The sequence below is a fragment of the Colius striatus genome, chromosome 3 (assembly GCF_028858725.1).
Source record: "Colius striatus isolate bColStr4 chromosome 3, bColStr4.1.hap1, whole genome shotgun sequence".
Taxonomy (NCBI): domain Eukaryota; kingdom Metazoa; phylum Chordata; class Aves; order Coliiformes; family Coliidae; genus Colius; species Colius striatus.
In genome coordinates, this window is record NC_084761.1 from 95,856,985 (window position 1) to 95,882,767 (window position 25,783).

General features: G+C 36.5%; 1 protein-coding gene across 1 annotated transcript in view; it reads right to left on the bottom strand.

The window, feature by feature from the left end:
- CTNNA2 (catenin alpha 2) overlaps window positions 1–25,783 on the bottom strand; it is a 524,185-nt gene that overhangs the window by 84,970 nt on the left and 413,432 nt on the right. Inside the window, exon 9 of the mRNA XM_061992337.1 lies at window positions 21,159–21,311. Within this exon, the coding sequence (XP_061848321.1) occupies window positions 21,159–21,311 (153 nt within the window). The remainder of the gene's footprint in view (window positions 1–21,158; window positions 21,312–25,783) is intronic.

The window sequence follows — 25,783 nt, forward strand, 5'->3', positions numbered from 1 at the left end:
AGAAATCTATTCTTATTCAAGCTCTCAGATTTCAGCTTGACTACCGTAGCTAAAGAAACACTCCTCTTTTTCATTCAGCATTAGCAGTGAAAACTGGCTTCAAGATCTCAGAGCAATTTGTAAGAAACTAGCTTTACAGAAGTCAAGTTGGTTTTGCTCTCATAGCATAAATGTGAGAACCGAGGGAAAATCTTCTGCACCAAAGGCTCACAGTCAATAACATTTTCCTGGAAGTGAGAATGTATGTTCTCTCTTGTGCCACCTTCCCCAAACTAGAGGTATCTTATTGATTTTGAAACAAGTTGGGAAGAGCAGTTAACACATTCCCATCTTTGTACAGTTTGATTTTTAGCCATTATTTCCATTCTTTGCCTGAAGTTGCCCAAAACCACAGCTTTAGCCTCTGCAGACAAAGGCTACAAAGCACTTCTTGCCATCTTTGTATCAAAGTTTTAACACTATGCAGAAAAACCTTAAAGCTTTGGTGAAAATCAAGAGAACATTTTGCTCTGCATTGAAATGCAATCAATTACACATAATTCAGAATCTCCTTCAAAAGGAAGTTTTTAAATAAAACACAGTCATCCTTTGGTAAAACTCAGGCTAAAGCAGTTGAAAGTGCTAATGCAAGGAAATTCTAGTTCTTGAAAATCAAAGCAATCCTACCCATTCATTTATGCCTCAAAAAGGAAAAAAATACCAGCATTTGTTTATTGGTATTTTTCTCCAACATTTAATGAAAATGCATTTAGTCAAGGACAGTAATTACATATAATCCTTTGTGTTTATAGTATATGATCCTGCATTAAACTGCTACAGGGTTTAAAAGTACTAACATAAATACTTTTTCTGATCACTATAACACTAGTTTACTTTTTTTTTCAATGAAGATAATACATTTCTTCAACATAAGTAAAATGTATCTTTACAAGATTTGTTTATCTTAAATTATAGAATGATAGAATGGTCCAGATTGGAAGAACCCTTAAAGCTGATCTAGTTTCAGCTCCCCTGCCAAGAGTAGGGACACTTTCCACCAGACCAGGTTGCTCCAAACCCCATCCAATCTGCCCTTGAACACTTCAGGGATGGGGCAGCCACAGCCTCTCTGAGGTCACCACCCTCATAGTAAAAAATTTATTCCTTATATCTAACCTAAACCTATTGTCTTTTAGTTTGAAGTCATTACACCTTGTTCTGTCACTACAAGCCCTTCTAAAGTTTGTCCTCAGCTTTCTTGTCCACTTTTTTAGATACTAGAAGGATGCTATAAGGTCTCCTTAGAGTCTTTGCTTCTCCAGGCTGAACAACCCCAACTCTCTCAGCCTGTCTCCAAAGAATAGGTGCTCCAGTTCTCTGATCATCTTTGTGGTCTCATCTGCATTCACTCCAACAGATCCATATCCTTCTGATTTTGAAGAGCTTATGTCCTTCTCATGTCCTGAGCTGGACTCAGTACAGATGTAGATTAGAGAGGGAGAAATACCTCTCTCAACCTGCTGGTCATGATGCTTCCCAGGATACAGGTGCCTTTCTGGGCTGCGAGTGCACACTGCTGGGTTATGTTGAGCTACTCCTCAACCAACACTCCTGTCCTCACGACTGCTCTCAATCCATTCTCTGCCCAGCCTGTATTTGTAACTTGGATTGCCCCAACACGTGTGCAGGACTTTGCACTGGGCCTTGTTGAACTTCATGAGGTTCACACAGCCATCCATTCAGTCTCTCAAGGTCCCTCTGGATATCATCCCTTCCGTCCAGCATGTTAATCACACCACATACCTTGGTGTCATTGCAAGTTTGCTGAGGGTGCACTCAATCCTGCTGTGCATGTTGCCCAAGACATTAAACAGTGTTGGTACCAGCACCAACTTGAGGAACAATACTTGTCACTACAGTCCACTTGGACATGGAGCTATTGATTGGAACTGTTTGAGTCGGACCACCCAGCCAATTCCTTATCCACTGAATGGTCCATCCATTTAATCCATATCTCTCCAATTTAGACATGAGTGTGTAGTGCAGGACAGTGCCAAATGCTTTGCAGAAGTGATGTCAGTCACTTTTATTCATCAATACTGTAATCCTATCATAGAAAGTCACCAAGTTTGTCAGGCATGATTTGTCCTTAGTGAAGCCATGTTGTCTCTCACCAATCACCTCCCTAGTTTCCAAGTGCCCTAGCATAGTTTCCCAGAGGATCTGCTCCATGATCTGTATCAATCATGTTTCTCAGTCCATTGACTTCCAAGTAAGAAGGACAAATAAGAAATATAACATTATAAATTGTTTCCTTTTAATGGCTTCTTTGTTCCTGGACAGCTGTGGCTCACTGAATACCTTAAATAAATAAGTTTACATCAAGAAATAACCCAATATCATATCATCCTGTTATAGTAATTTTTCCTCTCTAATGTATGCATTAAATACAATGTCAAGATCAATTTTATTTTCTTTAATAGCTACATGCTATTTTTCCTCAAACTCACAGCTAACTAAACACAAGTGAGGGGGACTGAGTAAATGAATTCCAACAGTAGTCAGGGCATTATGTTTGGTATTATACACTATTGCAGGAAACATGATCAAGTTTCTAAAATATGCAAGGATTCCCACACACATTTGAAAAGATATTATTAATACATTAATTTATCTTTGTTTCTTTCCTCCAGATCATTATCGTTAGTTAAGTCGAATACATTCATGGGTGAGGGCTGAGATTTATTGTAAACATATATGACAGATTCAGGAGTATTTTTTCATAATAAGAGAATGAAAACACAGAAACAGTGCCAGACAGACTATCTGTATGTGAAATGTGTGCCAAAAATCAGAGCTGTTTAAATAATACTTTTTTTTTTCTGTTCAGTGGCTGCAATGAAAAACAATCACAAAAAGCTGTCTCAGGTTGACACGAGGAATATTCCTATTGGCCAAATTCAGTAAGCTTTTACAAATACTTTCTATTGACCTAAAACTGTATTTCTTAGCAGGGGGATAAGTTCCTGTATGACCTATTCTAGGTGATCCTGCTCTGGCATGGAGGTTAGATTGGATGAGCTTTCAAGGTCTCTTCCAACCCTTAAGATTCTGTGAAAGCATTCATATGAGCAATTTCACACAGCCTCTCTGTATTTCCAGATTTCCCTAGAACAATTCAAACTCGTAACTATACAGTATGCATTTCTGTATTTAACATCCCCAATCTATATTTCTTTAGAAGGCCTGGAAGACTTTGTTGTATGGATTCATTGCGTCAGCTTCAGAACAGCTCCACCTGTTACCATGCAAATAAAACTACTTTTACCTGCCACCTACAAGCTTTATTCTTTATTGTTAAGGCTATTCTTGTAGTGTTTAGATTAGCATCTGACATCACCAACAAAATTTAATGAGCTGTCTTATTCTTCCACAGAGAACCCTTTTCACTGAAAATTTCTACTTATTTTTCACAGAACTGACATTTTGCTGCTCCATTCTGCCATTTTTCAGCCTTACGCAGTCACACATTGTAGGTGCAAGTATATTTATCAAACAATTATCATCAATTCCCTAGACTTCAAGCTTCACAGACATTTTACGAATTCCCAAGACTTTTTCAGGGTTACTGACATGACAAAATACGTGTCAGTATGTTGTAAAATAGTTGAAACTGCATAACTAAAAAAGGAGGTGGAAAATAAAACAGCTCTGCCTGTGCAGACTTCAACAAACAGTATACTGGAAAGGAGCCTTTCTTTTCAAGGACAGTTTCACAAGACTCATCTGGCACAAAGTGACTTCCACAAATGATTAAACATAGCCTCCATGTTTCTTTAGATTATATATATTTCCAGTAGATCCTTCTTGTTTTCAAATGTAATTCACTCATGTAGCAAGTGATGTAAACAGTTGCTTTAAGAAAGGAATATTTTACTCTATTTATATTGTTAAATAAGAGAATTCTACTGAATGGTCTCAGCTCTTATGTTAGCACTCCTTCTCTTTTATTTAGAATTATAGATGCATCTACAAGGCCAAAAGGCTTAGATTCAGTGCCATGAGGAATTGCCAAAGGAACATGGATTACCTCAAAGTCTATCAGACCAAGTAACTGCAGAGCACGGAGAAGATTAAGCAGAAATAGAAATTATATTGCCTGATCAATCATAAGGAATTATAACAACTCTGACAGGCTACAAGCACAGATGATAAGCTATCATAAGAGCCATACTTGTGCAATCAGTTTTCAAGGCTAAACAGATGAGATCAAAGATAAAGCATCTAAGACACAGGAATAGATCAAGATGCTGAAGAAAAATAATAAACCCTGATAATTTAGGCAAATATATTAAATTGTCAGACAAAACACTGGAAAACATCACTTAGTCATATGAGTGAGGTCTTTCAAGATAAGTGCTTGGAAGGAAAAAAAAAACAACAGCTTCATATTCTGGTTAGATTTTCAAAATGAAATTTAGGTGATTTATAATCATTGAGGGAATAAAATTCTGGAATCACTTTCTAAATAGCTCTTTGACATATGCTTGAGAAGCTCTGTAATTTCCAAAAATTAGAAATCCGTTTAGAATAAGAAATTAGATATTTGAATATTTAGGGAATTTAATCTGATGATTTACCAATCTCAGTGACCATTCTTGAACTTCATTTCTATAGCACACAGCATATAAGCAGTGTTCAACACCATTTGTAAACGCTTTTTTGTTTGTTTGCTTTTGTTTGACTTTACAGACAGCCTCCTGAACCTTCATAGCAAGTATTCTGCTCCCCTGCTAAGTGTAGGATCTCATATACTATATGAGAAGTAATTAAGAAAATTCTGTCTTAAATGTCTTATAACACAAAGAAAAGCTCTCTTAAACAGACATCAAGATGAAAAAACTAATGATGATAATTATCATGTAAGTATGACAGAGTCGCAGAGTGAAGTAAAAACATGAGATTTTATTTTGATCACAAGAACTTACTGAAGATGGTTATTTATATAATATATATATATTCCTCATCTTATCATAAAGTTTCAAAAGCAGAGTTTCAAATCACAATAGTCTTCCTTCATTTCTCTATCCTGCAAGCCTTCTACAAATCGCCTCAATAAAGATTAAAAAACTTCCTAAGATTTCATTTCTTTACACACAGATGTACAGATGGCCTTTCTCTTTTCCAAATCAATATCACAACAAAAATGTCATAATTACAGTACAAGATACAGAGAACAACACACAAGAGTTTCTTTTTATTTATTGTATTACTCAGGAAGATGCAAGCAGGAAGAATGAAAACAAGTAAAGAAATCTCTGCAGAAAAAAACTGTAAGGAACAGGATCAGAAAGTTAAAACACAGATTTCTGCCTCCCTGCTCTAATAACTGTTGTAAAAGACATAGTTATTTAATTGAATAGTTATTTTGTCCTTTTTTCTCTGAAAATGGTAAAAAAACCCCAACTAATCCATTTAGAACTAGACTTAAACAGTGTGTTCACATTCAGTAAAAGAAGATCAGTTTTATCTCATGTCTGTGTTATTAGATCATAATACAATTAGTGTTATATCTGTAACTATGTGTACAAGATTTGCAGTCGGTATAACTGAAAAAATCAGACACAAACGCCCTTCCACAGAGCACAACACATTCCCAGCAATCCAAAGGAAACAAGTATTAAAATATAAATATTCCATATTTGTAAAGAATGTGTCAAACTTTTTGGGCTATATGCCCATTGATTTATGTCATTTTTTGGTAATATTTGAAACCCCAAACAGTGCCAAAGTATGTGTTGATTCCAAGCTTTTTAGCAACTACAGCCTTCTGACTTTCATGTCATCATAGATATATAAACCTAAAGTGTTTATTTTTCTTCAGAGAATGGTATTCTTGAGTTTTCCATTAGTATTTTAAATTCCTCCAGGAAGTCCCTAGCAGAAAATAAAATCAGGCCTACTAAAGATTTTGAGCTGGTAGCCAATGGACTTACAATCCAGCCTAAATGGAGGGTAAATAACAGGAGCAAAACAGGGCATCAGAAACTGAAAACAGAACAATGATACTAAGTAGAAAACCTTCAGCCTTGAGATGAAGTGGGCTGGTCACTTTTAAGGACAATTTTTCAGTTCTGAATGTTGCAATCCCTGTTTATCCTGGCTCTTTTCAATGATACAGAAAAATATGAGTATGACTTTGAAAACACACACTAATGAAGTCCATGTGCACTACTACCAATGTTATTCTGGCTTCCTTAGTCAGAAGAAAGCGTAAGTCTTCTAGGCTTTTCATCCCTATGGCTCTCATTAAAAATCAATGGAAATATCTTTCAGTCCCATGAAACCGTTGTGAAAACCAATCTCTTCATCTCTTGCAGTTAAGGGATTCCAACTGGCACTTGTTATCTTGGTCAACAGTGTAAGAAGTTCTTGGAAGTTTATTTTATGGTAATTAAATCAGTTTAGCTATTTAAATGCTGAAAGTAGAGGTCAGCCAAGTTGCACTGTGTCCCATCTGTTGTGTTAAAGTTACATGCCAAGATAGCTTTCAATGTACATAAGATAGAAACAGGAGCATCGTTGACAGACACTGCAGACTAAAATAAGCTCAAAGCTCAAACAGGTGAATATTCAACCAACCACAGGCAGTGGTAGTATTCTTTTGCTGCCTAGAGTAAGATATCTCCAACCTGTATGAGGTGGAAAATGATTATGCTCTCAGACACGTGTGCCACTGGTTGTCTCATGTTCAAGAGACACAAGAGACTTGATATTATAGCATTGTTATAAGGGAAGAATTTGATGCAAACGAAGCATTCTGAGCTTTCATGAGAAGGTAATAGCAAGAACAGCAAGAATATCACTTCAAGTGACTGAGGGTAGAGTTAGAAGCACATCACAGGCAATAGCAATGACTTCTGCAGTAAAAATCTTTTACCACAGACATTAAATTTGTCATTATAGATGTGTAACTCAACATTAGCTAAAAGGTATTTTTTGCCACCCAGTTGTCTATGAACCGTACAAAGTTGCACAGGAGAGAAAGTTATCTTCAGAAGCAATGCAGCCCACATATTTTGACAGACAGCCCTACTTTGGCATGGTAAAAAACATCTTTTAGAACTATATCTCTTTACCTTGTCTACCAGAGGGTGTAGACAATGGCCATGTCAAGGGCTAAAAGATTTGCCTATGGTAAAAGTAGAGCAAAATTAATTTCATCCTACATGTCAGAAAGGTTCTAGCTATTTAAAATTAATCCTGGAAATATACTATGTTTACTCTTCCTGGTTTATATATAGTAAAGTGTAGGCGGTAACTAATGGTTTCTAAGTGCCCGAAGCTCTTTTCTCACTTGTATCTAGTTTTCTATTTTAAGTCATATGTAAAAAACAAGTTAATAAAAATGCAAAAAATACTACTATTAAAATCTAGAAGACGGGACGAGGAGTGTGAAAGTCTCACTGATAAACCACTCAGACATCACAGTAATCAGATTCTTTTCCTGAATCGGCTACAGGTCCACTAATAAAATCAAGGCAAACCATTTCATCTTGTAGGATGTCTCCTACAAAGTGTACATCATATTAATGATTGAATTTAACGAGTATTTTGAGATCAATCACAACAACAAAAAGTAAGCTGATGCAGACAGAATCATAGAAGTAGTTTACTTAGAAAAGACCTTTAAGATCATCAAATCAAAACACTAACCTAAAACTGCCAAAAACTTTTGCCACAGATTTTTGGTGCTCCTGAGTACTAAAAGGTGTTTGAGGAAAGAAGCATCACCCAAATGTTAAGACAATCTGAGTTATAGTAAGCTTTAGTTCAGTCAAGTTAGAAGCCTTGAACTTACACCTGATTGATGGAGACAGATATTGCACCTGTGAAGGTGGAGGAAGACTTTGAATTTAACATCCAGTATTTATCCAAGGTCTGCAAAATGCAAGACATTTTTGTGTTAAACGTTACAAAATGAGAAGGAACAAAAGCTTCCATTCTTCTACATTGAAGATGTGGAAAATAATTCTTCTTTAAAAGATAAAAGCCTTTATAAGGCAAAAAGGCAGTTAGAGACAAGGAATGGGATCATATTTAGCAAAAATAAACTTGGGGAAGAGCTTCATTCTAACGATTGCTACCAATTTTCACCTCCTTCATTTGTAAATCAGCAAATTAAAAACTGAGGAAGGAGATGCAAGTTTTTTCAGCAGAATTCTGAGTTTTACTAAACATAAAACTAATGTAAAAGATGATTTCTGGCCATGGTATGGATGAAAAAGAAAGTAACTTCTGTAGCAAATTACAAAGACAGAAAGATGTCAGGTAAGACTTAAGGTAAAACTCTACTTGCACATTGCACTCCAGAGCTCCTACTGCTTTCTGGCTTTTTGCCATCTCATTCTCTGTACACAAGTTCAGATGGGAAAACTGCTATCAGTGACTTTCAGAGATGAAAATATATGGTGTTGCTCACAAGTTCCTCTCTAATACAAAAAAAGGATGGATAGGAAAAAAAAAAGACAGATTTTTACCTGGGGAGAGGAGGAAGAAATAATGAATTGTAGAATATTGCAGTGCATTTAAAAAATTCATTAACCTCAGTTTTTAATTGAGTAGACAGTAAATAAAAAGCTGACTGAAAATAATCAGATTAAATTAATGATTCATGGTCTTAATGCTTTTATCTGTTAGGCTTTTGAAAATCATGTGTCACAAATTAGGATAATTAATGTTTTGCAGTGATGTAGAACATTTTGTATAAGGTTACCAGTGATCTAGTCATCCTTTATATTTACCATTATTCAATTAATTGGGCAAAGATCACAGTAATATGGAGATATGTCTGTGCAAACCAAGGTACAAAATTTCGTCTCCTCTTTCTTTCTCTTACACAGACTATGAAATGTTACAGTTTCCTACTTATGTTATTTCAGTGCTTGATTGTCTTTAAACCAGTGGATGTCAAGGTAACCCAGCACTTAGTTTGAATATTATTAGAGGTTAAATATTATACAGTATTGTAAGAATAGTAGTCCATAGAAACCATTTCAATTATTTCTTGTGTACACTTACATTTTTTATCATTTAAACCTACAAAATTACTACATTTCTTTTCTAACAAGGGATGACCTTTGATTCTGTTATTACCTGAGAAGGTTAACACAAAGCTTCAGTTCTTTCCCTCTCCTACATAAACTCTAATCAGCTACATTGGCATCCCAGAAAGAATAATTATCCAACTGAGTCACTTAATTGGTACTTCAAAGGGTACAACTGGGATTAATGCTCTACAAAGAGACACATGCCACCATTTTTGGCTCTGGGATAAAAGCTTCTCGTATAAAGCAATGACTTGACTTTCTCACCTAGGTATAATGATCCAGACATTAGGGTGATATCACTCGTCTATAAGGCACTCATCTTTTAGAAGAAGGACCTCTGTCCTACAATCCTTTTGACTGCCAGAAGTATGGGCACTCACAAAATCTTGACTTTTCATCTCTTCTCCAACTGGTGCTTTTCAAGCATAACATACTGCAAAGAGATTAAGGCTTATAGAACCTCTCTGCCTGAACTTTTGAAATCTGGGAAGCACTTCAGGACCATCAAAACACAAGATTTATAGCCTAAGTTATACTATGATACTAAACTTACTGTTGAGATTACACTTTCATGCTAAAATCCTTTTCTCTGCTACTTAGAAGAAGTTTCTTAAATTGTCCTCGGGCTGAAGTTGCTCACGCTTGCTCTAAGGCCATAGGAAAAACTTTCTGGTATTTTGAAGAAAATCCACTTAATTATTTTATTTGATTTTCAGAAATCCAAGCTTGGAAATATAGCAATAAATCCAATGGCTTTTTATCCTAAGTCATAAAGTCAGTCTTTCTTTACTATCTCAATATCTCTAAGGATTTTCTACTGAAACACGATGCACACATTTGTTGTCGTGTTATTCTAATGGAGTGGTGAAGTTCTTTTTTCCTTTGGAAATTTAACTCCAAATTAAAGTATAAAATACATTTTCAAATAATGAGGAAATTGTTATGATTACAGTATTTTACTCAGTAATATTGAAATATTTTCTGAATGGGCTTACTATTGTATTTATCTAACGAGGTGTACCAGAGTTGCATTATTACAGGTTTTCCAATGTCTCTTTTTCATAACAGATCTCAAGTTTTTACCTAAGGAAATTATGATTGAGAATATTTATTTTCTGGATCTATATTATATGAAGTGTTGAATTTTCTTGTTGAATCCATGAGTTGTCCATAAATAAAGAAAAATCATGAGTAAACAACAACAAAAAGATCTAGTCCTACAGATACTTAAAAATCAGCAGCAGTATTGCAAGGATATATACAGAACTTCACTGAAAATCCACCCTAAAATCTTCTCTTCCCCCAATAGCCCTTCCAGACTCTTATTTCTCACAGTACACTGAGTCTATTCCTACCATCATCCTGAATTCTGTTGCCATTTCCTTCATGCAATATTCCAGCAAGAGATGTAAATTTTGTCCAAATAACAAGTATCCTGGGGCAAACAAAGACGTGGTTTATCTGATTCTATTCGTTACTTTGACAGAAAAATATTTAAACCTGCACAGGCCATCCAAGCCTTAGAATATAGTTGTGAAAACACAATAACAACAGGTATTGAACTTATCTAAAATGGCAAAAGGTGCACTTCATTACTGAAAATTACCTGGAATTCCAGGAAAACACATAAAACTTATCAATGTGAAAAGAGTTTTTAATTCAAGTACAGTTAAAACCCACCATGACTACAGGTAGTACTTCCATTTAGTAAATATTAAGTAAAAGTAGGACATTTAATGTTTGTACATAGACATACTAGTAAAATTTGTGGAAAAACAGGTGATATTGAGATAAGCCAAAGGTTTTTGGGAAAAAAATGGCTTACAGGAAGAGACCAAAGAACCTCATTTTAAAGCCTGAAGTTTGGAAGCTGTTGGATCAAAATTTGTAAGTATCTATGTGGAGAACAGATCTATTATAAGAAAGCACTTTCTTAACAAAGCTGCAGATAAGACATAAAGCAAACTTTGAGGGCTGAAAAATGTGAAATACCCATATTCAGATTACAGATAGACTAACAAACCTTACTACTGAGGCAAATTCACTGTTGAAGTTATGTGACATAATTGATTACTGTAAATATATCAAGGGAAATGGATGTAGGTGCCACTAAACACAGTTTTCTCAAAAGTTCTCAGTGTATCACTCTGCAATAGGAGATTTGAAAAGCCAACACAGACAGCATCCTTGACCAGAAACAGTTAGACAGTAAGGATTATTTGGACATTCATGCACTACCAACTGAACAGCTATAGTCTTGACACTCTAGTAGAAGCAGAATGACATACCTATGTGAAGATGTTAAAGCAACACAGTCATGTACAACTCCAGTGTACCTATAATGCTAATATTTGAAGATGATGCTTTTTGCATTGGCATATTTTGTACTGAATTAATAAACTTTATTACTCAAGAGTTTATACTTGAAATTTTGGCACATATCTCTCAATTGCAATCCTTTTAAAAGTCAAAGTTGCTATGACTTTTGTTCAAAATTCTGACGTTTCTTGGTTATGATTTTTTTTAACCTACATTTAAAATTTCATTAAATACATCCTTCTATCCTCAAGCCTTTGACCTGGCTTTTCCTTGGACATTACTTGTTGATTTTTTTGAGCATGACTGAATGCTCTCCTTTACTTTTTGACTCACTATTTTCTTGTAAATTCACTTTTCAGTTTTCTCAGAAGTGCTTCCTGCTTGAACTTTTTGGCTTCTCAAATAATTCTAGCCCCTCTACCTCTGTTTGGCATGCTGCTAACAGCTCAGTCATGGATGATAAAATCCCTTTCTATATAGTCATACAAGCTGTTTGTTTTATTTCCCACTTTGTAGTGAGTTTAACTTCTTGTATTTAATTCTTTTTTTAAATTCCTGATTGTTCCTTTTATATCTCTTAAATTTCATGCTCTAAGACAGGCTACTTGATTAAACTCTTCTTTCTTACAGTGAAAACTAAGATGTGTTAATAAAAGCAGAGTTTTTAATATGCACCAATTGAAATATCACCATGCTAGTACATCATGGAACAAAGGCCTAGATGCTTAGCTTTTTACATAGTAAAATGTTAACCTGTCTTGAATAGCAAAAATTAATCCAAGTATAGGTGTTCTATAGGCTGAAGTACCCTTTTTAAAGAAACACTGAGAAGAGCATCAGCTGTGGCTAATGCTTCTTGCCAGATACAAATAAAACACTTGATAAAATACAATGTGAGAGTAAAAATAAAGAATGGGGATAGCCAGGTGGGGCTGTCTAGAAAATAATCACCTTTGAATAACTAAAATGCCAAGTATTTCATTCTCTCTGTCTTTAAAAGAACATATGCCCTTCTCCACCTCACAGGTGGTAAATGGAAGTAGGGAAGATGTCTGCATTATACAACACATTGAGGATAGTAAAATGAAACTAAGAGTTTAAGAACTTAATAGATAGAAGCCATTCTGAATATTAAAACCACAAATCTTAAAGCAATCAATAATGAAAGAGCTTTGCTCTGGGTTATACTTGAAAAGTTATCCAGTGCCCTTATTACATCTGAAGCAGAGTGAAAGACAAAGAAACTAAAAGAAGCCAGCTGTCGCATTACCTGATGTATTCTAACCATGTTAGCCCAAAGAGATAGGTTTGCTCAAACAAGTCTTTCTCCCTTTTAGCTCCAACTGTGTAACTTATTACAGGCTGCCTATCAGCTCTAACATACTCTTCTTCCTATTGCTAGAAAGATCAGTCATTGGGAGCGGAAAAAGTAGTCTCATGATGTCTTGCTAACATGTGAATTATGAAAGGCACATCAAATGACTATCAGGACAGGCAGTTAGCACCTTCTTTTATTAACTTCTCCCAAATATTAATAGTACTTGATGAACTTCCCATTTCCAATTGTAATACATTTAGGGGGTAAGAGACCCCTTTCTTCCATGTTGCCAAAAAACAGATTGGTCAAGGAAAAATGCTGGTAATATATTAAATCTTTTAAGTGAAGAGGTTTTCATATTTGCTGCCTAGTGAAGATATTAAAAACTGACAAACCTAAAGGAAAGTGAAGGTAGGTAAGCTACACACCTGCCAGTATTAATTTCTAGCTGTAAAACAGAGCGAGCTGAGCAGTCATACAGCTGGGAATTTTACACCATGTCATCACACAGATGCCATGGATTCATCCTGACAATTTGAGTGCAATGCCTCTGATAACAACTAGTTTTACTTCTCTCACTAATGAGAGACTAATTAAGGAAGGCTTGTATCTGTCTCAGAAGCTTCCACTTATTTTCATCTCTTCCCCAATGGAAGAGATGACACGTAAATAAATACCATGTCTTTCAGAAGTGTTGAAGTTTATGGCAAAAGGACACTTGTGTTTCAGAGGGCCTCTTCCACTAAAAGGTTCACATACTCCTTCCCTTCAAAGCAGTCCTTCCCATGGAAAAGTTAGAGGATTACTTCCAGCCTAGATGTTGTATGGCATTTTAGTGTACTAGTTCTAAATTCAATTGGTTAGGAGTAGCTAAATCCATAATTTATGTTAATTAAAATGGTACCAAAAGCTCTTGATTGTATTGCTAAGAAGCTTTAAATCACATAGACTGCTATGTGATTGGACTGTAAGAGACAGTAGACATAAATTGATACTAGAGTTTGTAGGAGTCATTTTATTTTGGGACCATGTACCACATGAATCACATAGCACAGCAGCATGATTGAACTGCAGAAGTGAGTCCCTGGCTGAGCAGGTGTTATTCACTAGAAAAATATATTTTTTTAAATTACTCAGTGATTAAAAAGGGAGTGATTGCCTTTCATCTCTTTTACAGAGGCCATAAATAAACATTGTTAAAAGTTAATTATCTTAAAACACCCAAACCAGTTGACTGGAAAATATTGGGAAATTATCAGTAATAAACTTTTTCTGCAAGGAGAAAACCAGGTGTATTTCATGAAAGTAGAGTATACAATGAAAACACATGTTAAGGAATTATAGAACAAAGGTGAAGTGGCCAAAGTACATTTTCATTTGTAGGAAATCCTCCTTTTTTTCTTTTGTTCCAGTTGTGAAACTACATAATACAGCCATTTGCTAATGAATCATGACCTATAGGAAATCATAAGAGAATCAACACAACACCGGCTACAGTTCCAATGCTAGAGATGCATTCAAGTTGACATAGAGATTCTGCAGCTATTTATCACTCTGAAAACAAAACATTAATCCTGTACTTTCTCAGAAGTAAAAGTGAAAAGAACCATCCTTACCCACAGGTTGCTAACTATTTGCAGCATTTGCTTATTATGTACATTACAGAAATATGTGTGAACAAATAAAATCATCCTTTGATGTTGCCATGAGATGTAGAAAGTTAACAATGTCAGAATAAAGGGCAAATGAATAGAAAATGTTTACTCGGGATATTGCTAATTGTCTCACAGATTCTAATGTGCTTGTTTACCTGGGTGTTTATTAGTGGGAAGAAATTTTGGAAACAACTATATTGCCAAAATAACTGTGAGATAAAGAATCACAGAATCTTAAGGGTTGGAAAGGATTTTGAAAGATCATCTAGCCCAACCCCCCTGCCAGAGCAAGACTTCCTAGAGTAGGTCACATAGGAACTCATCCTCCCTTTTTAGTCATCCTGAATTTCTGCTTTTCACCAGAAAAGTAGAAATTTCTGCTAAGTGTAAATGCTGAGAGACCAGCATCCAAATCCTTCAACATCCACCATAGCCAAGTTCTCCATTGCCAAATTGTTGAATTTCACCCATGTTTCTGTGTTAACACTACAGACTGCAGATCACAAACAGGTTCTACAACTGCTTCCTCCTACAGCAGACTTTGTAAGCCACAGAGACAGACCCACATTGCCTAAAGGCACAGAAGTTTTTGGATGAAAGGAGTCTTGAAAATGTAGACACCAATTATTTAACTCCTTTAATAACCTATCTTCTTCAGATACAGGTACACAAGAGGCTCAAAAATTCACAAAGCAGCAGTTACTTCTGTGCCTCACGTTTTCTGTAAGGCAATTTGATCTTATTTCAGTGTTAATCTAGACACAAGATGAAGAAACTGGCATAGATCTCAGTGGACAACGAATATCTAGTGGCTTATGTAAGTAAAGAAGTCAGCATAAAGAGTTTGCCAATGACATAGTATTACCAGAAAGTTTTATGGTGAAAGATTTTTGAGTTCTCTTTGCCTCAAAGACAAATACACCTCCAAGGTGAAGAGATGGACTAACTAGATCTGGCTGCAGCAGGGACTTGGAAGAAATAAATGCAAGGAGTTCAAGCTTTTCATGCTCTCATTGCAGGTAATTGGACTCGTGGTCTTAGCTATCGTCAACATACTCATGTTGTTTACTAGGAATTAAGAACATCTGTTGCCCATGCAGGGAAGAAAGGCCTGAGAGAGATATTAAGAGTAAAATGAGCAGATGAAACACTAGGACACTGAGGTAGCCCACAGCTTTAATTTCAAATAAAATCTCTCAACTTGAAGGGCTTGAATTAAACTAATCTATGACCTTCTTAACACTCCTTGATTAGAACCAAGGATTACTATCTTCCAGATATTATCTCTTATTCAGCTTAATGTTAACTGAAAGAAAAATATAAGAATAAAAGCTGATCAGTCTGTAAGAGGAAATCCAGGGACATATACATTTTTCATGATGCAAGTTGGATACAGAAGCTGTGAAATAATATTGACAGTTTTTCTTCATTACCAGAGGCAAACAGTTGTATACTCTGAAAATGCAGTGATGTGCACTTAAATAAAAAAATACAACATCTCAAGTATGGACAGTATTTGTGAAATATATCTGCAAGAACACTCTTTGTTCTTACTGCAACTATAGTTGCAGAAATAAATGAGACAAATTTTTAGTTTGTATACTTGCTAGTGTAGGCTTTACGTATCTTAAATAAAAATCATACTCGGTTAATGAACTTATACAATACTTACAAAAGCACAAACAAAACACTATTACATATTCATGGAGAACACTAATACTTCCTGAATGTGAGCTAGAGTGCTACCCTGTAAAAACTGTCAGAGCTCCATCGACCTCAAGTGCATTGCAGATTTGCACAGATCTTCACTCCCTAACAGAAAGTCTAGCTTTGTGTTTCTTAGGGACAAAACACTCTGCATGTTTTACTGAGAGATATTTCTGGTACAAAAAATTACTGGGTCGGATATTAGCTCTGCTACTGCTGATGTAAATCTAGATTAAATTCACTGTTGATCACCATAGTAAAATTTTTCTTCACACTTTCCCCCTCTCTCTTCTCATCACCAAATCAAGTAAGCAGGGGTCACTGAGCAGGTCTAATTGCTTGCTTTGTGTGCTGTGCATGCTAGAAGAGTTTTCTTTCCCCCTCTTGTCTTCAGTACGCAAGCGTGTTTCCACATTTATGATGGGAAACATGAAACCAGCCTAAATTTGAGCACTACAAATACCATGCTTCTTGGAAGATGAAGGGCAGCCTGCATTGTGTCTTAAAAAGAAGTTCAAACAACTAACTTTTTTTTCCTTGATGCTGTAAAAGAAAAAAACACCAAACCCTAAACTCCAGTAAAAAAACCTAAACCCCAGTATCAACTTCAAAGTGGCAATTACACTTTCAGGAGAAAGTTAATAGACTCTTGCAAGCCTAATGGACAAAGAGACTACAAAACAGAAACGCTGCTGTTGGGTTTCATCTGCTACAAATTACTATCCAACCTTGTGATACTATTGATTTACTTGCACTGTATCAAACTTTAATCACCATAAAGCATTGCCTAACACAGTTCTTTCACTAGCCAAGTGTTCTCAGAAGATAATGTGGATTATTTTGGATGTCTCCAGAAATCTTTAAGTTTGTATGAGATGAAACTGATAGATACACGTAGGCTGCACAAAATTCTTGACAAAAATTAATTAATGCAAAGTTGGTAAGGCACTGTCTTTCAAAAGGCTATTTTTTGCCTTTTCAAATTTGATGTTGCATCAGTTCATGCTAAAGAACATAAATTCTCTTTCTTGTAATTTTCTTGGAAATAAATTTCAAGGAAGAATAATGCAACTAAATTTAACTCTTGTAAATGAAAATGACCACCTGAAGTCTTCCATAAAAATATTTAACCCCCACAAAAGTTAAATCATTAGTAGAACTCCCTCAGACTTTTATCCATCCTTCTGAAGAAGGAAAGCCTGATCCAATCCACTAGACTTTATAATCTGAATTTTCACAATTCTTAATTTAACTTCAAATACGCTGATGTTTCATAAGGACAAAAGTAAATAGTTTCCTGTCATGACTCTTAAGGGGTCAATGAATGCTGAATTTCAGCAAGGCTTTTGACACTGTCTCCTGTAACATCCTCATCAGAAAGCTCAAGTAGTGTGGCTTGGATGAGTCGACAGTGAGGTGGATCAAGAGCTGGCTGACAGAGCTCAGAGGGTGGTGATCAATGGCTAAGAATCAAGTTGGAGGCCTGTGGCCACAGGGATCAGTTCTGGGGTCAGTCTTGTTCAAAATCTTCATCAACAACCTGGATGAGGGCACAGAGGGATCCTCAGCAAGTTCCCTGCTGGCACCAAACTGGGAGCACTGGCTGATTCCCCAGAGGCTGAGCTGCCATTCAGCGGGATCTCGACCGGCTGCAGAGTTGGGCACAGAGGAACCTCATGAGGTTCAACAAGGACAAGGGCAGAGTCCTGCAGCTGGGGAGGAACAACCCCCTGCACCAGCACAGGCTGGGGGTCAAACTACTGAAGAGCAGCTCTGCAGAGAGAGACCTGGGAGTCCTGATTGCTAATAAACTAAATATGAACCAGCAATGTGCCCTCGTGGCCAAGAAGGCCAATGGCAGCCTGGGATGCATCAAGAAGACTGTGGCCAGCAGGTCAAGGGAGGTTCTGCTCCCCCTTGACTCTGCCCTGGTGAGGCCTCATCTGGAGTCCTGTGTCCAGTTCTGGGCTCTTCAGCTCAAGAGGGACATAGAACTTCTGAAGAGAGTCCAGCACAGGGCCACCAAGATGATCAGGGTCTGGAACATCTTTCATATGAGGAAAGGCTGCAGGAACTGGGGCTGTTTAGTCTGGAGAAGAGGAGACTGAGGGGAGATCTTATTTACAAATACCTAAAGGGTGATGTCAGGAAGCTGGGACATCCCTTTTTTCCATAGTATCTAGCAACAGGACAAGGGGTAACAGGATGAAGCTGGAACACAAAAAGTTCCACTTAAATATAAGAAAAAAATAGTTCACTGTGGGTGTGACGGAGCAGTGGCACAGGCTGCTCAGAGGGGTTATGGAGTCTCTTTCCTTGGAGGTCTTCAAGACTCACCTGGACATGTTCCTATGCGATCTGATCTAGGTGAACTTATTTCTGCAGGGGAGTTGGACCAGATGATCTCTAAAGGTCCCTTCCAACCCCTAGTGCTCAATGATTCTACGATTTCCCAGGAAAACAGATTGGATTTAATAATTTCAAGAAACGGTCCAGATAACTAACAGTTAAACCAAGGAAGCTTTACTAAATGGAATAATAAAAAATAATTAATTAGCTGACATATAGGGTCTTGATAAATGCATCGAATAAACCTGAGCTGATTTATCAGTCAAAAGCCTTTATGTGGTAGGTATTAGAATTATCTGTCATTAACCTTATGCTACAAATGAAGGTGCTTGGATATAGAAGTTAAATGATTTTCCAAGGTCACATTTTTAACTGGCAATACAACTCAGGCATCTATTGACTTAAAAAAAAAAAAAAGTCTCTGATGATTGAAAGACATTAAAAGGTTTCATGGGGTAAAGATCATGACCTAGCAAGGTACCATCATTTCTCTAATTTCAGTTTCAGAAGGCAGAAAAGTTGACAGATGACTGATGAAACAACATTCGAGAAAAAGGAGTTAGCCTTCCAAGCCTGGAATAGTACCATCTAAATTATGGTTTATTTTATTAGTAATGTTAACCTCTAGTATCTGTAAGTCATTTTGGATATTTTGCATTATAGTTAAGCTGTGTCTCTTTCTTGAGATGCTCTGAGAAGCCTGAGACAAGGTTTCTAAACATAGGTACCACAGATAAGGTACCTCAGGCTTCGTGAGATAACACCGTATTCTGGGTTTCCAACATTACCCAGATAAAATTGGTTGTCAGTGAATATATAGAAAAATGTGAATTCATCTTACAGGTTGTTCTTCTGAAATGAGGCATTTCATAGCAAGTCAAATGAAAGCAAAAGACAAAACATTATGATAAGAGGTGGGGAAGGGCGATTGCATAAATCATGTAAACAGCACTACAGAAAAGATCTAATGATTCTGCAATATGGACTATAAAAGAAAGTTAACTTCCATAAGCCTCTTTCTTAAAGCATATACCTTTGAAAATGTATTGGATGTGCAAAGAAAATGTTGTCATTTGTATTCATCAAATACCAAGAAATTTTCTTTTTCCTCAGATGTTAAAATGTAGCTTTTAACATAAAGAAGTATTAAAACGGGTTATTTTTCTTGACCTTTTGATAGGCTTTCCCTTGAGCTTGGTAAAACTTCCAAGAAATTCAGATTATGATTTTAAAATTAATGATTAATATTACGGAGTTTTCTTAGTATTGGATTTGCAGTGACAAATTCCTCTAACATAAGAAAGTGCCACTCCACATACTTTAGTGGAACAGTGTTTGCATATATTAGCAAGCAATTCTGGCCCTGCGCCTGAGAAAGAATCTTACATTTCATAGTCACTTGATTATGTCTCATCTTTAAACTACATTTTACTATTTGCAAAACACTTGACCCACAAAACTGTAGAAGCCCATGTGCTAAGGTACTATTGTGAATCGTTAAGTTAAAAATGAGGAAACTATTTTCAGTGCAAAATGTAGTTTACAAAGGATATAAATCTATTCCAGATTTTTTTTTCTTGTGAAGTCTTGAAGTCAATGCAGAACCTGAAACTTGAGTTTCCAGTTTCTGCTTCACTACATATTAATTTCTTCAAGATACTTTATTATCTGAATAGTCTTTTATCTGTAAGGACTCTTTCTAAGATCCTTCTAAAAGAATCCATCCTTGGAAAAGAGTGCGGATGGAACCAAGGGCTTCTTCAAGTACATCAGTAGCAAAAGGAAGATTAGGGAGAATGTGAGAGCCCACTGCTGAATAAGGTGGGTGCCCTAGTGATGGAGGATGCCGAGAAAGCAGAACTACTGAATTCCTTCTTTGGCTGTCTTTACTGTCAAGGTCGGCCCTCTGGAAGCCCAATCCCTGGAGGTAAGAGTAAGACAGTCTGGAGAATGGAAGACCTTCCCTTAGTGCATGAGGATGGGGTTAGAGACATGGTTGGTAAACTGGACACCCATCAATCCATGAGTCCCGATGGGATATACTTATGAATGCTGAGGGAGCTGGCTGATGTTATTGCTAAATTGCTCTCCATCATTTTTGAATGAGTATGGTACACAGGTGAGGTGTCTGAGGACTGAAGGATGTCCCAGTGTCCCTCCAGTCTTCATAAAGAACAAGAAGGAGGGGCTGGCCTAGATAGTTGATCTCTAGCAGTCCCTTCCAATCCCTACCATTCTGTTATTCTGTAATACAGACCTTTCAAGAATAGATAAGGTCTTAAGGCTATGCCTTCTCTAGATGTTCTTTTCCTATTCTACTTCACACTGACAATCTCTTAAATCTAGAGCAATCTTTGGCCAATACATGATACATTATTGTGATACAATTATTTGGCTCTTACTTAATAGGGATTAAGATTTATCATATTGTTAAAGCTGAATTGAAATTTAATTATTGCTGCTTATGACTTCTGATAAAATACTGGAAGTACCATTTTTAACAGGCTCAGATGCTTTAATGAACTACAGAAATGTAGCACATGCTCCTCTCTGGCAGTCATATGGATATTTGCCGTGCAATCACTGTGATAAAGTTGACCAAAATGCCTGAAACTTGTATCACAGAAATGCTACCTCTAACATTTCATCCAGTTTAGAATTTTTCTTGACTCTACTAGAGGGGCAAGATGGAAATCTAGCTCTGTCAATATGGTCACTTACCTCAACTAACTTGTTGGCGTGTTCACGGAAGACCTGAGCATACTCCTTCACTTCTTTCTCATTACCACTTTTTGCAGCCTCAATGAGAACCAGTAATGGGACATTGGTCTCCAGGAATGAATCTGATATATGATCCATTACTGCCTTCCGTAGCTGTGACAAAAGAAAACAGACCAGTAAATAAAAGGAGAATTATCAATGCACATTCACATTGTATTCATTGGCTACTTATATTTAAGCACTGATGTGTGGCATCTCACAGCACTGTATCTGAGTTTCAGATTTCTTTTCTTTCTTTCCTCCAAGTTATGTATTTGCAGCAAGTATACAAATATCAAACTCTTAAGAGCCTGAAAAAAACCTGAGATTCGTGCTGACATGCATTTAATCCTACCGGACTGGATGGATCTATACAGAATGATAGCGATTACTCACATAATACATTGCAAACTGATGAGAATTGAAAGCTGCACACTACTTGAAAAAATCAGTTCAGCTCATTTAAAAACCAAGTATTAAGAAGCTTAACTTCAAACATTCCCTAAAAATATTACTCTGAATATTTTTAAGTCTGTTCTAATTTCTGCACTGAATAGTATTTTGTTTAGCACATGCCTAATATTTCACGTTGTCTTTCAAATAACCCCAACAGGTAAAAACAGAAAATCTTTCTAAGCATTTTCCAGATGGATTAGAAAATATACTACAATTTATTCCAAAGGAAAAAACTAACAGCATCCTTCAAGTTACTGATGGTTAAACATCTGTTATTTCATAAAAACATCTGCTTGAAAAAATATTACTGTAAGAATGATGTCACTACCATCTCTACCTTGCTAATAAACACTAATTAACATCAAACTTCACTAAAATTTGAAAGATAGCCAGGAAGATGACTGAAACCTGAAGTGATTCTTCCTGGAAACTTAATTGTTTCAGAAACATTTTGGATCAGAAACGTTTCCAGTATGTTTTCTCCAGCTTTTTGATTGTTAAGAATAAAAAACTGAGGGCTCAAAAGACAAGATGCAGCCTGGAGGTCTGGCTAGTCATTGATCTCCTTAAATCATGCATTTCTAGTTAGATGAAACAGCAGGAAAAGTAATTTTCTTTATTTGCAGTCAGAAGAGAAAGCTCTAGCTAGATATAGCATCATCAAAACACCCAGATGCACTGGAAATTGATCCTACATCGTCTTTAAGATCCCTTCCACCCCAAACCGTTGTATGATTCTATATTGTTAGGTGTCATAAATACATGATCCAAGATGCAGTTGCTGTTTGGCATCAGCAACTGGAGAAAGCTGGCTTTAAGTATTTCCATAACCCCTGAGAGGTGTGGCAAAAACAAGCAAAGCAAAATAACATCTATGCATTTGCACGAGGTAATCCTTTTATTTCTATTACAATCACAGCAGCTAATATATCAAGAATAGCAACTCTTAATTCGTCTTAAAAATTAATTCCACTCAGATTATACCTGGAAAGTATTTTTCCACTAACAAAGTGATTAAAGGCACTCAAAATAGCTAATATGTTAATACATACAAATGGGGCATTGGGAGGAAAGGCAATAAAGAGGAGAGAAATATATTGAGTAGACCTGCTAAGAATTAGGAAGCTGGTATGTGGTTAGTATCAGATTGTCCCTTATTCTTTTTTTCCCTCATCAATCTGCTGATATCCACTTGCTGATTCTTATTTTATTATTAAATTGAAAGCTCTTTCAGATTGTCCTTTGGGTCTGTTTGTATAGCATCTTACACAACAAGATCCTGATCCATGAATATTTTCACAAGTACTGTCTCAATGCAAAGATAAACACTAAAATTGCTACAAATATATCAAAGCATTGCCAAAAAAGAAAAGACAAATACACAAATAAGTTAAATGTCAGAGAACAGTGTACCAGTGTAGCACTCTATGTTATATGGCTAGTAGATTTCTAATCACTATGTATATCAATCCTTCCTCTTGGGAGGAACAACCCCAAGCACCAGAACAGGCTGAGGGTTGACCTGCTGAAAAGCAGCTCTGCAGAGAGAGACCTGGGAGCCCTGATTGATAATAAACTGAATATGAGCCAGCAATGTGCCCTTGTGGCTGAGAAGGCTAATGGCATACCGGGGGGCAGCAGGTCAAAGGAGGCTCTGCTCTCCCTCTACTATGCCCTGGTGAGACCTCATCCTGAGTCCTCACTCTCTAGTCTAGTTCTGGGCTCCCCAGCTCAAGAAGGACAGGGAACTGCTAGAGAGAGCCCAGCACAGGGCCAGCAATATGATCAGGGGACTGAAGCATCTGCCTTATGAACAAAGGCTGCAGGACCTGGGGCTGTTTAGTCTGGAGAAGAGGAGATTGCAGGGGGATCTTATTAATATTTACAAGTATCTAAGTGGTGGATGTCAGGACATTGAAGCATCTCTTTTTTCTGTTGTATCCAGTGACAAAACAAGGCTTAATAGGAAGAAGCTGGAACACCAAAAGTTCCACTTAAACACAAGGAAAAACTATTTCACTGTGAGGTGAGGGAGCCCTGGCACAGGCTGCCCAGGGAGGGTGTGGAGTCTCCTTCTCTGGATGTTTTCAAAATCTGACTGGACACTTTCCTGTGTGACTTGATTTAGGTGGACCTACTTGAACAAGGGAGTTAGACTAGATGATCTTTAAAGGTCTCTTCTAATCCCTACCATTCTATGATTCCCTACTGAGCCAGCAGGAGTCCTCATAGAATCTGCTAGAGAAAGTTTGTCTCACATTTGTTAATCAGTCCCTACAGATGTCCATATCCCAGCACTTGCTGAGAAACTCTACTCTCAAGTTAGATGACTCACTTTTAGCATCTATAGTTAGACTTTTTGAAGTCCATTGTACCAAAACATGTCCAATGGTAGCAGCTCCAGAGGAATATATAAGTTTTAAAAATCCCATGTATCTTTCATCTCATTCACAGGAAAAATCCTTAAAAAAAGAGAAAGGTACTTCCACAACTTCAATATTGTTATCAGTAAAATCTACTATCCACCAGACTGAAAAAAACCTACTCTGAATAAATGAACACTGACATTTTTCTGTTTATAACATTCCATAAAGAGGTATCTGTTTCAAAGTGTCGTGTTCAATGAACAAGCAAGTCACCATTTAATCAAGGTTAATGGGGTATTGTAGATCTGATTATAACAATATGCCCTAACAAACTGTAAGAAAAACCTCACAATGTTTAAGTACACAGCTTATTTTAATCTGTATTAAATACCTTCAGTCTACAATCACATCCTAGAAATTTGTAACAAAGGACACTCAGAAGATCAGCAAACTAGCAATTTGGGGTTTATCATTCTAAGTATATAGTAGAGTTATATTTGAATAAAATGGATATCTTATTTCTACTGGTAACTGTATATTGCCTTCTACAGTTCAGAGCTGCAATAGCTGAAAAAAAAATCATTTCTGACTGTCACAGGTTTGATCAATATAAAATTAACAAATTCTGTTTTTCTATGCTGTATTAATCATAGATGTCAGTAGCACAGTTCTAACCCCTCATGTAAACATGCATTATAATTCCTTTAGAAAATGGTTATCTGAGTTTTAGGACGCCCTTGCATTGAAGTTGAAAGGTATAGTTAACAGGTTTTATATACGCAGGAGACCACAAATTTTGCTATCCATCACCAAAGTCATAAAGAATGACTTGACAAAATCATTTGTTAAATGTGACAGGAGTATGAACATAAGACATTCATCCAATAGCTGAAATGAATACATGACAAGGTAATATTAATTGCACCAGATAAGACATTTAAAAGTATTAGCTCAGCATTACCAATCTATTTGATCCAATTACGGCTATACATCAAGGTAAATAAGTACTGGAAAACTAATCTTGTATATTCCTCTGTATACTGCAACGAAGTCAAACCAAAATGATGGCTTATGTATGCAGAGATTTTGCAGTTTCATGCAACTGACATCAGTTCAGAAGGGGACAGGAGAATTCTGTGACTCGAATTTAAACAGTCATAAGGCATGCAGGAAAACCATGTCAAGTTCTATTCCAAAAGCCCTATGAGATCTTGAGGCTTCACGTACATTAACAATTGTCTTTGCAATGCCTTAATTTACCCATCATTCTGATGTAAATATTATGACACATACTATTACTTATAAGACAATGCTTTAGGGTTTTTTTTCCCCCCACTGAATTTTTAAGTTAGAGGTGACTTCAAAGTATGGGTAGTTTCCACTACATGAAGCTCCATTTGTTTTTGGAGCAAGCACATTAAATAAAAGTCTCATTTAATTCATTTTATCATGGAGAAAACTTTATTAGTTAGCATACAGCTGAAAGCATAATTAGTTTACCAAACCAGCACAAAGACATAAAAGGGAAACATCAGGACTTGCAAATATTTTTTACAAGTATGAATAGTGTATCACAGGGCAGTTCAATTTGTTCCAGTTCAATTTAGACAGTTTATGGTGCACAGAGTCAGTTGCTGGTTTTGATAGCATCATGTTCTTCTGTTCTAAGCACTATTTAAGGCTGTTTTATCATTGTCAGTTCACGGCTATAATAGAGCTCAAAGAGGTTAAACTGCCCACTGAAATGATGTTTTCCAAGGCTAT